This window comes from Erythranthe guttata, chromosome 1 (genome assembly GCF_056151865.1).
Source record: "Erythranthe guttata isolate IM_541 chromosome 1, IM_541, whole genome shotgun sequence".
Classification (NCBI taxonomy): domain Eukaryota; kingdom Viridiplantae; phylum Streptophyta; class Magnoliopsida; order Lamiales; family Phrymaceae; genus Erythranthe; species Erythranthe guttata.
The window spans coordinates 1,563,551-1,580,220 of NC_142533.1; the positions used below are offsets into that span (position 1 = coordinate 1,563,551).

The 16,670-nt window shown below is 33.8% G+C and overlaps 2 protein-coding genes and 1 long non-coding RNA gene across 5 annotated transcripts; 1 reads left to right on the top strand and 2 right to left on the bottom strand.

The window, feature by feature from the left end:
• Positions 1-186: 186 nt before the first annotated feature.
• Positions 187-14,379, bottom strand: LOC105975151 (protein tesmin/TSO1-like CXC 3). Of its 3 annotated transcripts, none has more exons than XM_088815675.1 (6): positions 1,994-2,072; positions 1,192-1,423; positions 1,021-1,096; positions 730-876; positions 562-635; positions 187-458 (listed from the first exon to the last, which is right to left on the bottom strand). In XM_088815675.1, exons 2-5 carry the CDS (start codon positions 1,359-1,361, stop codon positions 564-566), a joined length of 465 nt encoding a protein of 154 aa, XP_088671801.1. In that variant the 5' UTR covers positions 1,362-1,423; positions 1,994-2,072; the 3' UTR covers positions 187-458; positions 562-563. The 3 variants fall into 3 exon arrangements, with proteins under 3 accessions (XP_088671801.1, XP_088671810.1, XP_088671812.1); XM_088815684.1 differs by lacking the exon at positions 1,994-2,072 and adding an exon at positions 14,336-14,379 and having other exon boundaries at positions 225-458; XM_088815686.1 differs by lacking the exon at positions 1,994-2,072 and adding an exon at positions 1,860-1,948 and having other exon boundaries at positions 225-458.
• Positions 11,367-13,396, top strand: LOC148772541 (uncharacterized). Its single transcript, XR_016032162.1, has 3 exons — positions 11,367-11,881; positions 11,975-12,094; positions 13,031-13,396. It is a non-coding gene; the product is annotated as an uncharacterized LOC148772541 (long non-coding RNA).
• Positions 14,148-16,568, bottom strand: LOC105975250 (uncharacterized). Its single transcript, XM_088815668.1, has 7 exons — positions 16,454-16,568; positions 15,892-16,008; positions 15,428-15,793; positions 15,137-15,319; positions 14,705-14,879; positions 14,519-14,592; positions 14,148-14,418 (listed from the first exon to the last, which is right to left on the bottom strand). Exons 2-6 carry the CDS (start codon positions 15,966-15,968, stop codon positions 14,521-14,523), a joined length of 873 nt encoding a protein of 290 aa, XP_088671794.1. The 5' UTR covers positions 15,969-16,008; positions 16,454-16,568; the 3' UTR covers positions 14,148-14,418; positions 14,519-14,520.
• Between the last annotated feature and the right edge of the window lie 102 nt (positions 16,569-16,670).

The window sequence follows — 16,670 nt, forward strand, 5'->3', positions numbered from 1 at the left end:
TTAAATGAGTAGCAAAAAAGTAGGAGTGGATATCGGGCGGATAGATCGGAGTATAACATTTTTGGAGAAAATATATCACTTTCGTAAGTGGTAAACTAATTCCAATTATGTTTCAAAAAATTTTTCGAGAAAGTCGAAAATTTGAAAAATTTGTTCCAAAAGCAGAAATTTTCGGATGGAAGTCGATGGAATACGAAAACTACACTCTACTGCTACTTATAATATCCAGAAGATTAAATTCCGTATATACTTCCGATTCCGGTAAAAGAAAAAAAAGTTACTCCTAAATTCAGAACATTTCTGAACAGCTTCGTTGGAATCGGAAAATTTAATTCCGATTTCGTACCCCTACTATAGGTAAACCAAACAAACAGTTCATATTTGCTTTATACAAGTATATATTCTACTAATTATCATATTTGCAGCTCTTCTTCTACTTCTTGGAATCTTCAGTTACACTGTACCAGAAAAAAAACAAACTCACAATTCAGATTAACATAATATAGAGATCACTTATTAGCAATAGTTACTTGAAACAATATATTTTTTTCCAATTCTTACCTTCATTTCGGTCTACGACCGAACGTGTTGGCACACCTTTCACATTTGCATACATTTGAACAAGCTCGGTCGGCCTTCATCGGATCAAAAAAAGTCTCATTTAATAAGAATCGATTCAAGAAGAAAAAAAAAAAGTTTTTTTTTTCTGCAGAACATTAAAACCCGTACCTTAAAGCACGAACACATTATTGACGAACAATCGGTAGTGAAGCATCTGCAGCAGAGAATTCTCTTTTTCTTTCTCTTTGGTGGAACACTCGCCGAAGGTGCCTCGTTGATAATGACTTGTGATTCTCTTTTACGCTCAGATTTAGGCTTTTCCGTAACGAACACATTTTCGTTCAATAAGAATCGTTTCACGAAAAAAAAGTAGAGCAATCGGAAATAGAGAATTAATATATATACAAAAACAGTTCCGTTCAATAAGAATCGTTCCACGATAAAACAGAAAAACCGTACCACTATATTGTTCCTGCATTCTTGGCAAGTGCATTTCGTCGAGCAGTACTTACGTGCCTCAAAACAACTACACGTACTGCAGATTAAATTAAACAAATCAGTAATCACATATACATACACACACATGTATATAATCATCATTATTCAAGAAGTGTAGGATCGAACACTTACTCATCTAGACATTGAGTGTTCTTACATTCGCATTCACCGTCTTCAAGAAATACAGCATCTGGTCTGTTCAATAAATCTTCTTCTTCGGCTACTGCAAAAAGGGCATCACTCAGATTACGAATCATTTCGGAAACTCCAGCCTGTTTTCTGCTGCCTTCGATTTCTTCCATTGGATTAATATTCTGCTGTACGTGTATCTAAATCTTCAGATTCGGTAAAACCGAATTCGCACCTGTTAATATATACTTTCGCAGATCACATTCACCCCAAAATTGAACCAATAATATTCAAGGCCGAAAAGAAAAACGGAATCAAAACCTAATTTACCCAATTTTCAAATTCACCCCCAAATTGAACAAATAAATCAGCTCCGGGGAATTCACATTCACATACAAATCAGGCCAGAATGCAAAAGGAAGAAAGAAAAATAGAATCGGAAATTAAAGATACATATACATATACATACATATACATACAAATACAATTGATTCCAGAAATTTAGCTCCATATCAAACATTTGAGAATCAAACCCCAAAAAAAGGGAAAAAAAAAACATAATCAAAACCTGTTTACCCAGTATTCAAATTCACCCCCAAATTAAACCGAAAATTCAAGGAATATTCAAAGTACACGCGCGTTAAACATGCATGAACAGCACATATACATACAGATACAATTGATTCCGGTGGTGATAGTTTCAAGCTTGGAAGATTCAGACGAGTAAAATTAATTTCATGAAAACTAGATCGTGAAACAGTTATGGAGTCTCTGAATTTCTTACTTTCTCTCTCTAGAAAGTTACCTGAATTTATCGTCTCTCTCTCTGAGTTTCTCTCTCTTCGTGTATTCTCTGATCGTCTGGTTTAGCATGTGCGTGTAAGACAGTTATGGATGATTTTTTTTCTGTTTTATTTTGAAGACAGTTATGGCGGGAAAAGACAGTTTCCGTCTCCGGGCTGGGCTTTGGGCTCAAATATGGTCCACTAACTATTGGACTGTTTGGCCCTTTTGGCATTTCTATATTATTTCTGTTTAAGTAAATAATTAATTTCGATTTTCTTTCAATTATTTTTTGAAAAATGAAAAAAAAAATTATAATTTTGGAAATTAATACGTTTTTTTTTTTAAATCGGAAATTGTTGGATCCGAAACAACGAAACAATGAAAGTTTTACATTTTTTCCATTAAGTAAAAAAATAATTTCGATTTTGTTTCAAATATTTTTTGAAAAATGAAAACGAAATCATTATTTTGGAAATTAGTACGAATTTGTTTTTTTTAAATCGGAAATTTTTGGATCCAAAACAACGAAAAAAATGAAAATTCTATATTTTTTCCTTCCAGTAAAAAATAATTTCGATTTTGTTCCAGATATTTTTCGAAAAATGAAAAAAATCATACTATTAGAAATTAGTACAAATTTGTTTTTTTTTAATCCGAAATTTTTGTATCCAAAACAAGAAAAAATGAAAATACTATATATTTGTTTGTTCGTTAAGCAAAAACTTAATTTCGATTTTATTTCAAATTTGTTTTTCCACGTCAGAAATTCGTCAGCAATTCCAATGTACAAGTAAGCAAATTTGTTTTGCCACGTCAGAAATTCGTCAGTAAATTTGACAAAATATTGGACTAGCAGACTAAATTCCTAAAACCCAATATCCAAACCTAACCTACTCGGCCGCAAACGAAGAAGCCGGCCGCCGTGTCGTTCGCGTGAGTCGCTGCCGAGTGATGGCATGGGATGTACCAACATGAGAAGAGGGCCGCCACAAAAAACGCTGAGCAAAGGGTCAAAGGTATGATTACCTGGACCCAGTGCCACGATGCGACGGTGGCCGGAATAAGCGATCTGGCTGACGATGTGGGTGCCATAAGCAGCGTCGGTGTGCCGGTGTTAGCCTGCAGCGGTGGCGGCGGTGTGCCTGTGTTAGCCTGTGGCGGCGGTGTGCCGGTGTTAGCCTGCGGCGATGGCGACGGCGATGCACCGGTGTTAGCCTGCGGCAGTGATGGTGATGGTGAATTTGGCTCGGAAATGAGCGGGAGCGGTGTTGTGGTGGTGTTGTGGTGGTGGTTATTGTGTTATATCGATATACGGCGTGACAAGTCACGCCGCGGAGGATTGTAACATGAAATGCAATAGCAGAATCATAGTCCTATGTATACTACTTCATCTCTGTAATTAACTGTATTGATTAATTTAATCATACATATGAGAATGACGTTATAGAAGATTTCATAAAAATTCTAATTTTCTTAGAGTAACTTTTAGAAGATAAAGTACAATATAGTGATTTTTGGCAAGTTTTTAGAAAAAAATTGCAACTTTGTCATAGTTCTTAACTATTTCTAGAAAATGTGCATCTACAAAATGGTCTATGACTTTGATATTTTACCCCTCAAAATACAATAAATCGTTCATAATGTACCATGAATTGAATTTTTTAAAATTTTATGAAGGTAACTTTATTTCTTATTGCACGATCATTCAAAATGTACCTTGAACCGAATTTTCAAAATTGAATCAAGAAATTGGCCATGCATGTGCTTGAAGATGGGCAAAATCCTCAACTCACCTCGCTTTTCACCCCTCACACAATTATAGGGTGCAAATTGCCAGTCATAAAAGCATAATACTCTAGAATCTTGTGATTTTGCCAATTTAAGTGAAAAAAAGAAATATGGAAAGAGAATGAACACATTCATCGATAATTACGAAACAATCGTTATCTTCTTACATAAATGTACAAATACAAAGCTTATGTTCAGAAAGACAACAAACAGAAATTCGAACGAGTAGTATTTAATCTTTGACAAGTAACTCACATCCTTCACCGTAAGAAATATCTTCAATTTCAAACTATGCAAATAACCAACACCAAACACACACATATATGCCCATGAAAATGGTACCGTAACCTGTACAAAACATTGTATATAATAATCGAATCAATAATCGGATCAACTTACCAGCACATTAATAGAAGAGCTTCACGAGTTCGACCAAGCAGATTCAATGTAGTTGCAGCTATGTGATTCCCCGTTAAACCAGCAAGAGCGAGTTGCTCTTGTGGCAGTGCACCCTCAGTATAATTATCCGGCAAAGTTATAGGCTGCCATGAAGAATCAAATCGAGAAATACACATAAGAAATTGTTTAATTCCAGATTTATACAAACTAAGTGAATTATTTCTTACCTTAATTCCAGCATCGAGCAGCCCATCAAGAGAAATAAATCGAGCAACATGAGCACCAAATCCTCAAAGGAACCTTCCTCGAGACCTCGACTGTGATAAGGAATCTATGGTTCTTGCATAACATTCTTATTACTTTAATATCAATCGCGCATCAGCCACAATAACTTCAATACCAAGCTTCCAAAGAATATTATGTGCTCTAAGACAATTTTGTACCATCGAACCAAATCCCAACAAAGCAATATCTTTACCTTCTACAAGTACCCTCTCTTTGCCAATCTGTTCGATCGCTTATTTAGTAACGACATAAAAAAACAGAAAAAAATAAAAATAAAAAATTGGATTGTATGTTTACCTCAATGGGTTCTCCGACATATGGTTTATGGTTTGTCAAATCAACGGCACCTCTAGGAAACCGAAAGCAAACTGGCCGATCATCAATGTTGACTGCAGTGTTGACCATACGAGAAAGTTCAGCCACATCTGACGGTGCCATCACAATCATGTTCGGTAAATATTTACGGGCTCAACTAAAAAAAAGAAAAATCACGACGAAAATTTTAAATTCCATATCATAACTCCAAGCAAGAAAATATCGTAATGGTAAGCTGACGGACGGATTTTTCAGATTGAGTTCCTTTTGTTGCGCCAGTTGTGAAGCTACACTATGATCGAAGAAGTATAAACCTGCTATCATCATAGCTTGTATTATGGCAGCGAAAATATAACCCGCCGGTGTTTTTCCCATATCCTGCAATTTGTTTCATTCGACAACACAATTTGAGCATAATTTCTTTTAAGTTGTGGAAAAAAATGATAAACGGGACAAGGGCATATTCGTCATTTCAGTACATTAATCACGGTCCATTGATATACGACAATGGACCGTAGAATGTAGAAATCTGTAGGCGCTTCGTTTTGTAAAATTATGTCTTCTCTCAGAGGGAAATACTCCGGTTTCATCTCCGATACCTACGATATGTTAGACCATAAGAAAATCAATAAAATGAAGGGAAAAAAAAAACTATTTTTTGGTAGTTATGTTGAAATCGAATGAATAACAAGAAAAGGTTAATTATTACCAGCTGAAACAGTAGATCATTCATTCGACACCCCATGAAATAAATAGACCTTATCAACAAGTGATCGAGTAAAACATAAAATGCGATATACTCGAGTGAATCGCCTTTGGAAGTACGTCGAGAGTTTCTTGCTGTACGTTGCAGCCCTTAGATGAGGTGGCAGAAGGTTCCGTTTCGCAAAACTCCAGGCAGCGTTAATTGCTTCTCTCTATCACACCGGCCACCTTAGTCGGTAAAATGAAATAAAAAATAATAATAAATTTCCAATCACATTTAAAAAATTTATAAAACTTACGAATTGCCTAGTTTTGTATGATTCGAGATCAGAGGGTAAAATTTTATGCACGAGTTCGGAAGGTATCATGGAGACAACATCGAAGAAGAGCCACGTCTTCGCGTATCTTAAACCGATTGGCTTCGGATTGTCGATTAGAAGAAAACTCGATTTATCGAGGTAGGCTACGAAGAAAGTCAGCACAATGTCGACAAAGAATATTCCGTTTACGACGTTGTCGGTTATGGAGAGGATTCCTCTGGTCGTCTGAGGAAACCGAACTCGAAAGGGGAAACCCATGCTGTTTAGAAAACCAGTATTACCAGGAATGTGTATATTCTGCAAAATTCAGATCAATGAAAAAGCCCTTAACAAAAAAAAAAAAAAGAAAAAGAAAACCCCCAACATATTAATAACTTCAATAAATTAATAACCATTAACCTCGTTTAAATAATATGTTTTTGCGGTCCCAACTTGAAGAAGACGTAACTAAAAAAGATATCGTTTGATTAATATTTCGATAAATTAATAGAATTTTGGTACCAGCTAATTAGTCCAACATTATTTAAAAAGAGTAGTTTTAGATTCTATTTTACATTTATATGTTAATTGAGCTATGGTAATTGATGCAGTAAATCTCTAGAGTTCTGAGTAGGGGTGTGAACCATGGTTCGCCGGAACGGAACAGTGCATTGTCGCGAACACTGCCGTTCCAGTTCCGTTGCAACGTCGCGGCTGCGTAGCGGCCGGAACGGACACATTTTAATTAAATTGTTATAAAAATACAATATATTTCAAATATGTTTTTTAATAATAATATTACAATTCAATAATATGCAAAATATTATTACAATTTAAAAAATAAATATTACAACGAATATTGTGAAAATACAAGCAATATTAATACCAAGTAGAATACCGAACTGGATCTGTGAGATTCAGGGGAATCTTCCTAGACTTCATTATCTAACGTGGCCACCATCATCATATTACTTATTTATTTATTTTTTTATGTTTTTTTTTCCTTATTTTTTTTAGTCAAATTAGTTTTTTTTTTCAAAATCTTTTTTCCCGTTCCGGTGCCGTTCCGGCCGCGTTGGGGCCGTTCCGTGGCTCCGTCTCGCCCATCCCACCGATTTATCGGTGTTCCGACGAGTCACGGTGCAAACACCGTTCTGGTTACGGATTCCGGAACGGAGGGCACCGTTCCCGTTCCGGAACGGCCGTTCCGACCGTTCCGATGCCGTTCCGGCGAACCACGGTGTGAACGAGTCGAGCTCGACTGTTTTGGCAGAACAAGTTGAAACTTTTTGGCTCGAGCTCGCATGAGCTCCATCAGCTTGACTCGAGGTTTAAATAATAAAAATAGGGGAGGGACATATTTGTAAGTAATATACACATTAGGGGTTAGTTTGTAATTTATATATAAAAAAATGGGTCTATTAGTGAGAACCCCCTCCACCTTTATTTTAATAAGGATGAATCCAGCTCCTTTTTCTTTATTAGTGAGAGACCCATTCTTTTTTTATTCTCAAATTTACCCTTCCTCTATTCACTACCTATTATAAACTACTTTGATACACTTTTATTTTTTTTATTATTTTGTATTTTAATCTTAATTTTCGTTTTTTTATTTATTTCTTATTTAAAAAATAAATATTTAAAAAAAAATTTAACTTTTTAAAAAAAATATTTTTTAAAAATATTTTTTTACTATATTTTTTTGTCTTCACTTAAAACAACTATATTTCAATAAAACAACTATTATTAAAACAACTGTTATTAAAACAACTGTTATTAAAACATTATGATTAAAACAACTATATATCTCCAACAACTCTCATTTATCAAAATCAACTATTACATTCAACTAAAAAGTAATAAAAAACAACTATATTGCTGACGAAAACAACTATATTGTTGTACGAAAACAACTATATTGTTGTACGAAAACAACTATATTGCTGACGAAAACAACTATATTGCTGACGAAAACAACTATATTGTTGTACGAAAACAACTATATTGTTGTACGAAAACAACTATATTGTTGCACGAAATATCTATAAATCTGTAAATAACACCACACAATTTCAACAAAAACAAAACCTACATTATACTATTGATTGAACACAAAATTAACCTTCTATATAAGAATTCAACCAAAAACTCCAATTAAGAAAATTAAGATTCGAGAATTGGATTCCAAAAAAAAAATCAGAGAAGAAGAAGAAGAACAACAACAATGAAACAATGGGGCGGTGGTCTGTATTGAAATCTCAGACGCAATATCAACCCTAGCGCCGCTGCATAATCTCGTCTTTCTCCCTAGCGAAAACCCTAACGCCGTCCTTGACGAGAGAATCCCAGAGGTGAAGACCGTCTTCTTAATTTTCGCGTCGGTGGAGGGAGGAACGCCGTTGGGAGAAGAGAGTAACGATGGCGGCGCAGAGATGGAAAAGGGTTGGAGGCGGTGGCAGAACACAGATGGAGGACAGTTGGAGGCGGCCGATATGTAGAGAGAAAAGAGAGAGAAGAATAAGAGAAATAGAGAACGTGAAATAGGTTTAATTATTTTAGATATAATAGGGCAAATTAGGTATATTAGTAATGTCTAAAATAATATTAATTAAAAAAATATTATTTAATAAGGTGGGGGGTTTTCACTAATAATGAAAAGGAGGTTATATCCACCTTAATATAAGTAAATGAATTGGGGATTTTTCACTAATTATCTCTTAAAAAATACCCCTTGAAACTTGAAACTCATCTCTAAGCCATCAATGCCTTGACATTTACAGTAAATACAACCCCTGTTTTAACTTTGAATATGAACTAGGGGGGAAGAAACAGACGAGGGCAGAGATGTAATAAACAAAATATAACTCCGACAAACATTTATTTAATGGTGATGCATTTTAGAAATATTGGTGCAGTTGATTTTGAAGGAATGGTTGAGAATTAAATATTGAAAATTAGAACATGCGTCTTGATTTAAATGGGGTTTTAAGATATAGGTTTCTGGTGACAAAGCTAATTAAAACTAAATGACAAACTCAACTAAACATTTGCTTTACATTCTTTATTAAATTCATTCCAAAAATACCTTTTCACTCGTCTTTATTTTGTCAATTTTCACTCTGCATTTTTTACATTATTATAAATAATTTTTTTCCTTATTTATAACATTTTTTTGAAACTTATGTTTTTTGGGCTTCTTTTTTGTTAAATAATCCAGCAAATTTTAAAAATACTATAGTATACTATGGTGTACTATGATGTACTATCGATTTTACACTATTATTAAAACAATATTTTTTCTACAATATTATTGAAAATTACAACACAAAACTCGTTTTACGTTTTTGTTAATTCAAGCTATACACACACACACACACACACACACACACACACACACACACACACACACACACACACACACACATATATATATATATATATATATATATATATATATATATATATATATATATATATATATATATATATATATATATATATATAAATATATATTTCTTTTTTAATATTTTATTAGTTGTAATATTATAGTAGACTATGGTATACTACGGTGCACTATGGTCTACTACGATGTACTACCAAACCTTAGCAGCCAACAAACACGCAATCCTCGCCAACCCTAGTCGTCAATGCAGGAACCGTCAAACCCTAGCCGCCAACGTTTGCATCCGTCGCAACCGTAGTCATTTATCAACTTTGGGAAAACCTAGATTTACGATTTTGAACCCAAATCAAACAAAATCTCCAAGATCAAATCTCCACCATAACCACATCCCTCCGCCACAACCCCTCACCGCCATCTCGACCACCACAGCCCGCCGCCTTGACCACCACAGTCCGCCGCTGCCGCCTCAACCACCACAGCCCCGCCGCCGCCTCGACCACCACAGCCCGCCGCCTAGACCACCACAATCGCCGCCGCCGACTCAACCATCACAGCCCCCGCCGCCGCCTCGACTACCACAACCCCTCGCCGCCATCTCAACCACCACAGCCCGCCGCCTCGATCAAAGCCCGCCGCCGCCGCCCCTTCCACCACAACCCCTGGCTCGGCTACTACCGAATTAATTAGCAAGAGAGAGGTATGGGGATAGAGAGGTGAGAGAGAGAGAAAAAAAAAGGGATTGAAAAAGAGATACATAGAACGTGTGAGAGATGGAGGAAGAGAGAGAACGTGAGAAAAACCAAAAGAACGAAATAAATCTGAATTGGAGAAATGTGAATATATAGGTTATATAATTTAGGGTAAAAGGGCAAAATATGGATAAAAAAATTAGGGATGTGACCCATATATTATTTCAAATTAAAGATTTAATTAAAAAAATGAATTTGAACTTGTCATTTAGTTCAAATTAGATTTCGAGGGTGTTTGGCTAAGCTTATTTTAAACAGCTGATAAGCTCTTACGTCTGATAAGATGTTTTAAGAGCTGATAAGCTGTTACATCTTATTTTTAGGATTAATTTTTAGAGTGTTGAGATAATAAGCTTATTTCCCATTTTTACTCATTATAAGATCTTAAATAAAAAAGGTCGGGTAGATAAATTTATTTAAAAATATCATATTTGTTCTCCAACAACTTATTTTTTTTTTAAATAAGATTTTTTTAAAAAAATTACCAAACACTTTGGAAGAATTTATAAGGTCTAAAACATCTTATAAGCTCATTTTAACATCTTATAAGCTTAGCCAATTACAGGACTAAGAGATTATCGGGTGTTGCTTCATCAATATTTGAGGACTCTCTTCATTTGAGGGACTCATAGCATATTACCCTAAAAATATATATATATATATATATATATATATATATATATATATATATATATATATATATATATATATATATATATAATATTATTTTTTATTTATTTTTAGTTCCCACAAAATATGTAGTAGTTTCCTATTTATTTGCGACATCCCAAATCAGGCTTAATTCCACTTCGCACCCTTGAAATGGAGCCTTTTGGCACTTTGCACCCTTGAAAAACAATAATAGCACTTTGCACCCTCAAAACACAATAAATCATTCACAATGCACCCTGAATTGAAAAATGAAGGCAATTTTATTTTTTATTGGTGTTTTTTTTTTATTGGGGATGCAAAATAAATAAATAAATACTATTTTCTTCAACCTACAACCTAATTTCGAGCACACATAATGAGAAAAAAAAAACACCGGATTATCTTACAAAATAAAATAAAATAATTTTTTATCACTAAATTATTCAATTATATTGATGTATTTTTTTATTGTAACTAGTGGAAATATTAGGTAAAAATATTTGGAAGAAAATATGATTTTCAGATAACTTGATAACGAAATAGCTGAAGGATTTTGTTTTCGTAAAATATTTTTTTGGGATAAAAAGTATAATTTTTAAATATGTTGAAGAGATGTATTTTTATTTATGCGCTTTATAGTTTCAAAATAATTGATGAATTAATAAAAATTGACATTATTCATCCTAAAAAATGCCACAAAAAATATTAAATTACATTTATTAGCTTTAAAAATTCATTTGGGGTGCATTATGCATGATTTATTGTGTTTCGGGGGTGCAAAGTGCTATTAATTTTTTTCGAGAGTGCACAGTGCCAAAATGGTATATTTTAAGGGTGCAAAGTGGAATTAAGCCCCCAAATCATGAACACTCACGTCTCTCTCTCTCTCTATATATAGAAGAACAGGACTCTTTTCTCAACAAGAAACTCTCTCTCTCTCTCTCTCCTCGTTTTTGAGCAGGACTCTCTCTTCGACCTTAACATGAATCTCTCTCTGTCTATATATATATATGTACGATATAACCTAAAATCATTATCTCGACGCAGAAAAATTGATTGAATTATATATATATTTTCATAGTTAGAGAGTTAGAGAGAGAGAGATAGAGATGGTTTTGTTTATCACAGAATTGGTAAACCTAACGGATAAGACGATCGGGTAGGGTTGTGAGCAATGGCTATTTCACGGGCAAGAAACTATATGCATATTACATATTAAAGTGTGTCCGAATCGTGTTCACATACGATTCGGATAATAAGCTCTTGGTGCAAGGAGCCCTTGCCAACAAGTTCGACATCTTCCTTCGTATGAGGTGAGGTTTTGTTTTGTTGCTACACTTTTCAGATTTCTTATTATTTATGTTATGTTTTATAATAATTATAATTATAATTATTATTATTTACAGGGGCATTGGCCCCCTTCTCGGAAGGGACCAAAGATGGGATAAGAAACCCTTAACTTATATTGCACACGTCGAAGAACGGTCAAAGTCAAAGCCAAAGTCAACGCTGGAGGCGGATTTGAGGTAACCGATAAATTATGTAATTTTTTTATTTGTAATTTTTAATTAGTTCAAACTTCGTTTCTTTTTCACTACTTGCTCTTTACGAAGTTCGAATTGTTATATTCATGAATATCCTGATTATACGCTAAATAATTAGTGTTCTAAAAATCGGTCGAGGCGGCCGATTAATCGGTCTCTGAGGCGGAGGCGGTCAAAAACCGTTTGAGGCGATCCGAGGCGGTCAAACCTTTATGGCGGGTCAAACTTCGGTGGCAAAAATCGGCCAAAAATCGGTTTTTTTTTTTTTTTTTTTTTTTTTTTTAAATAATTCAAAATAAAAGTTGGGATTTTAATAAACAAAATATGAACTTATGTTTTTTTTTTTTTTTATGTAAACTGTTATTGTTAAAGAACTAATGATGTATGTTAGAAATGTTCAAGAATAAATGTAAATTCAAAAAAATTGATTTTTTATTTATATTTTACAAGGATATTTATGTATTATGATCTTATTATTATTAAATTTTTATTATTTTATTAAGATATATACATGATGGAGATATAACTATGTTTAAATATCTTTTTATATATGTTTTGAGTATTTATAAATAATATCTAGAAATATATTATATTAAATTTTAAAAACCGATTTATTTCCGATTTATCACCGATTAATCACCGCCGCACCGATTAATCGTGAGTCGGTCCCTGACCGCCTCCGACCCGATTACCGCTTTTTACAACCTTGTAAATAATACATGTATACAGTATGCATGCAACCCTGTGGATCGATCTTTCAGAAATTTCATAAAAAACGGGCTTTTCTGTTTGAACTCAATTTTCGCTCGCGAGATGTATTCATACTATATATATGCGTTTGTGGTGGTTATTGTGTTATAAGACGTAGTATTATTACAATGATACAATTTTTATTGAAGCATTTTCTTTGCTTTTCAGTTCGAAGGAAGAGAAAGACGAGAATCGCCAAATCCAAGTCCACATCCACACTCACGTACACACACACATCAACATGCATTTTGATGTTCCTCCTCAACAGTAGTACGAGAATCCGAGAATGCGATATTTTCGTTTTGTTAGTTTTGTTCGTGGAATAATTAGTAGCTTCGTATTAGGTTTGCTCGTCGAATAATTAGTAGCTTCGTATTATTCACTAAATATCACTTACGAATGTTGCAGATAGACTTCGGTTGTGTTTAGTTTGAAAGTTGAATTTTACATTTTCAATTTGAACACGTACTCTAAATTTTGAAATTATGGCAAAATAAATATTCATTTTTCTATCTTTACATGATGTTCATAATAAAATTACGGAATGTGAAAATTTGATTTTTGTTCGGACCTATTTGCAAACAAAAAAAATAGTTTTGATGGACCTATGCCAGATTACCATGGTAACGTTCTTCGATTTCAAACTATGCAATAGCCAACATCAGAAAATTCTTCGATTTCAAACTATGCAATAGCCAACATCAGACACACACATATATGCCCGTTCTTACACGGAAATAGTACCGTAACATGCAATGTACCTTCTACAAGTACTCTCCGTTAAGTAAAAAAATTATTTCGATTTTGTTTCAAGTATTTTTTGAAAAATGAAAAAAAAAATCATTATTTTGGAAATTAGTATGAATTTGTTTTTTTAAATCGGAAATTTTTGGATCCAAGACAACGAAAAAAAAAAAATCCATATTTTTTCCTTCCAGTAAAAAATAATTTCGATTTTGTTCCAGATATTTTTCAAAAAATGAAAAAAAATCATACTATTAGAGATTAGTACGAATTTGTTTTTTTTTAATACGAAATTTTTGTATCCAAAACAACAAAATACTATATATTTTTTCGTTAAGCAAAAACTTAATTTCGATTTTATTTCAAATATTTCGAAAAACGAAAAAAAAAAATCGCATTTTTTGGAAATTGGTACAAAAAGATTTTTCTTAAAATTAGAAAAATTTTGGATCCAACACAATGAAAAAAAAATGAAAATTCTATTTTTTCTTTGTTAACATATAATAACAATAAACAATAATATTGATATAGTTATAAATTATTTAGAAAGACATGTTATTTTTTGTGATTATTTTCCCTTGAAACTTGGAAGAACAGTTAATCCAATAGAACTAATGATCATGACTCAGCAGTAGTTTATGAACATTCACTATACTTAGCAGCAATTCACTAAAGTTTATGAAACAACAAATTTACACACAACTAAATCTGTTTAATGCACAAGATTACGCGTAAAATTCTTCAACTTCCGAAACAGCTCTTCGATTCTTCAACTACGGGCAGCTCTTCGATTTTTCACCGACACAGTCATACTGAACCATAAATCAGAGAGATTTATGCATCATTTGTATTAAATAAAGATCACTTAGTATTTAGTAACAGTTAGTTCGATTACTTTTCTCCGAATCTTACCTTCATTTCGGTTTAGAACCATAGATATTGCTACATCCTTCACAGTCACAGTCCTCCCAGCAACCTCGTTTGTACTTATCCCCCAAAAAAAGAAAAAAAGGTTTCATTCAATAAGAATCGTTTCACGAAAATAAAAAGCAGAGCAAACCAATCGAAAACGGAAAAAAACGAAAAAAAAAAACGTACGGCGTGGCAGTAACAGAGATCTGTGGTACATAAACCAGTCTTGCAACTGCAGATCTCTTCTTGTTTTATAGCACGTGACATCATAACCTTCTCCTTATGTTTCTCATTGTTACAGCATTCTCGACAAGTACATTTTTTCGAACAGAACTCCTTAGTACGAAAACAAGTACACCAACTGCAGATGAAATTAAACAAATCACATACATACATACATACATACATACATACATACATACATACATACATACATACATACATCCATACATACATACATACATACATACATACATACATACATACATACATACATACATACATACATACATACATACATACATACATACATACATACATACATACATACATACATACATACATATACATACATCATATATTAATCATTATTCAAGAAATGGTCGATCGAAGACTTACAATCCCAGACAATGATTCTCCTTACAATCGCAAGCACACTGCACTCCACTAGAACTGCAGATCTCTTCTTGTTTTATAGCACGTGGTATCATAACCTTCTCCTTATGTTTCTCATTGTTACAGCATTCTCGACAAGTACATTTTTTCGAACAGAACTCCTTAGTACGAAAACAAGTACACCAACTGCAGATGAAATTAAACAAATCACAAACATACATACATACATACATACATATATATATACATACATATATTAATCATTATTCAAGAAATGGTGGATCGAAGACTTACAATCCCAGACAATGATTCTCCTTACAATCGCAACCACACTGCACCAGCACTCCAATAGAACTCGCAGATGTCTTGGCACGTTTGGTGGGAGATTCGAATAACGAATTAGACGAAGCAGTGTTATTATTATCATCAGAACTATCTTCCGACACTAAGGCATCGCTTTCAGTCTTCTTGTTGTCTTCATTGCTTGATGCGATTTCGACTGCAAACTCTGCACATTTTCTCTCGAGGGACTGATGAATCATATTCTGAGTTTCGATCCTTCGTCTGAGAACTTCGACTATGTTTCGCGGAGTGTTCCAGCAATCTTTGCAAGGACAAGATTCCCCGCAGAATTTATCATAGGCAACACATACACAAAATCTACAGAGGAGAACAAATTAATAAACAGTTACACATACTTTGTTTAATCAGAAGCGATAAGAATTAATGTCGGAATCTAGTAATTTACACGTACGTACTTTGTGCAGTATTCGCCACAATTGCAATGTGTGAAATGAGTGGAGCTTTGTCCCTGTTTCATAATTGGATTTTCCATGGATCTTCAGATTCGGTAGAACCTTTTTTCGTTTTCGCACCTGTCGAAGATAATTTGCAGCTCTTATTCAATTTCGAACCGAAATTATGCTCCGATTAAAGAAAAGTTGCATCAAAATCCTTCACAAATGCTACCCTAAACTTGAATCAAAACCTAATTACCCATAATTCAAATTCACCCACGAATTAAACAAAAAATTTAGCTCCGTATCGATCTAGAAGTTGAGAATTCATACAGAACCAGGCCAAAGAACAAAAAAACAGAGCGAGAAAGAAAAACAGAATCAAAACCTAATTTACCCAATGTTCAAATTCACCCCCAAAATTAAACCAAAAATTAAAGATATTCGAGCATTAAACATGCGTACACAGTACATACAAACACAATTGATTCCGGTGGCAGAGTAAAAAAAAATTCATGAAAACTAGATCGTGAAACAATTATGGTGTCTCTGCATTTCTTACTTTCTCTCTCTAGAAAATTACCTGAATTTATCGACTTTCTCTCTCTTCGCGTCTTCTCTGATCGACTGGAGTTGGTTAGCATGTGCGTCTATCGGATAATATGAAGAAAGTAAAAAAAGATGGAAATACAGTTGGGGGGTTTTAGCTGAGATATGGCGGGAAAAAACAGTTTTCGTCTCCGGGCTGGGCTTTGGGCTTAAATATGGTTGTTTGGGCCCACTAACTATTGGATTAGGGC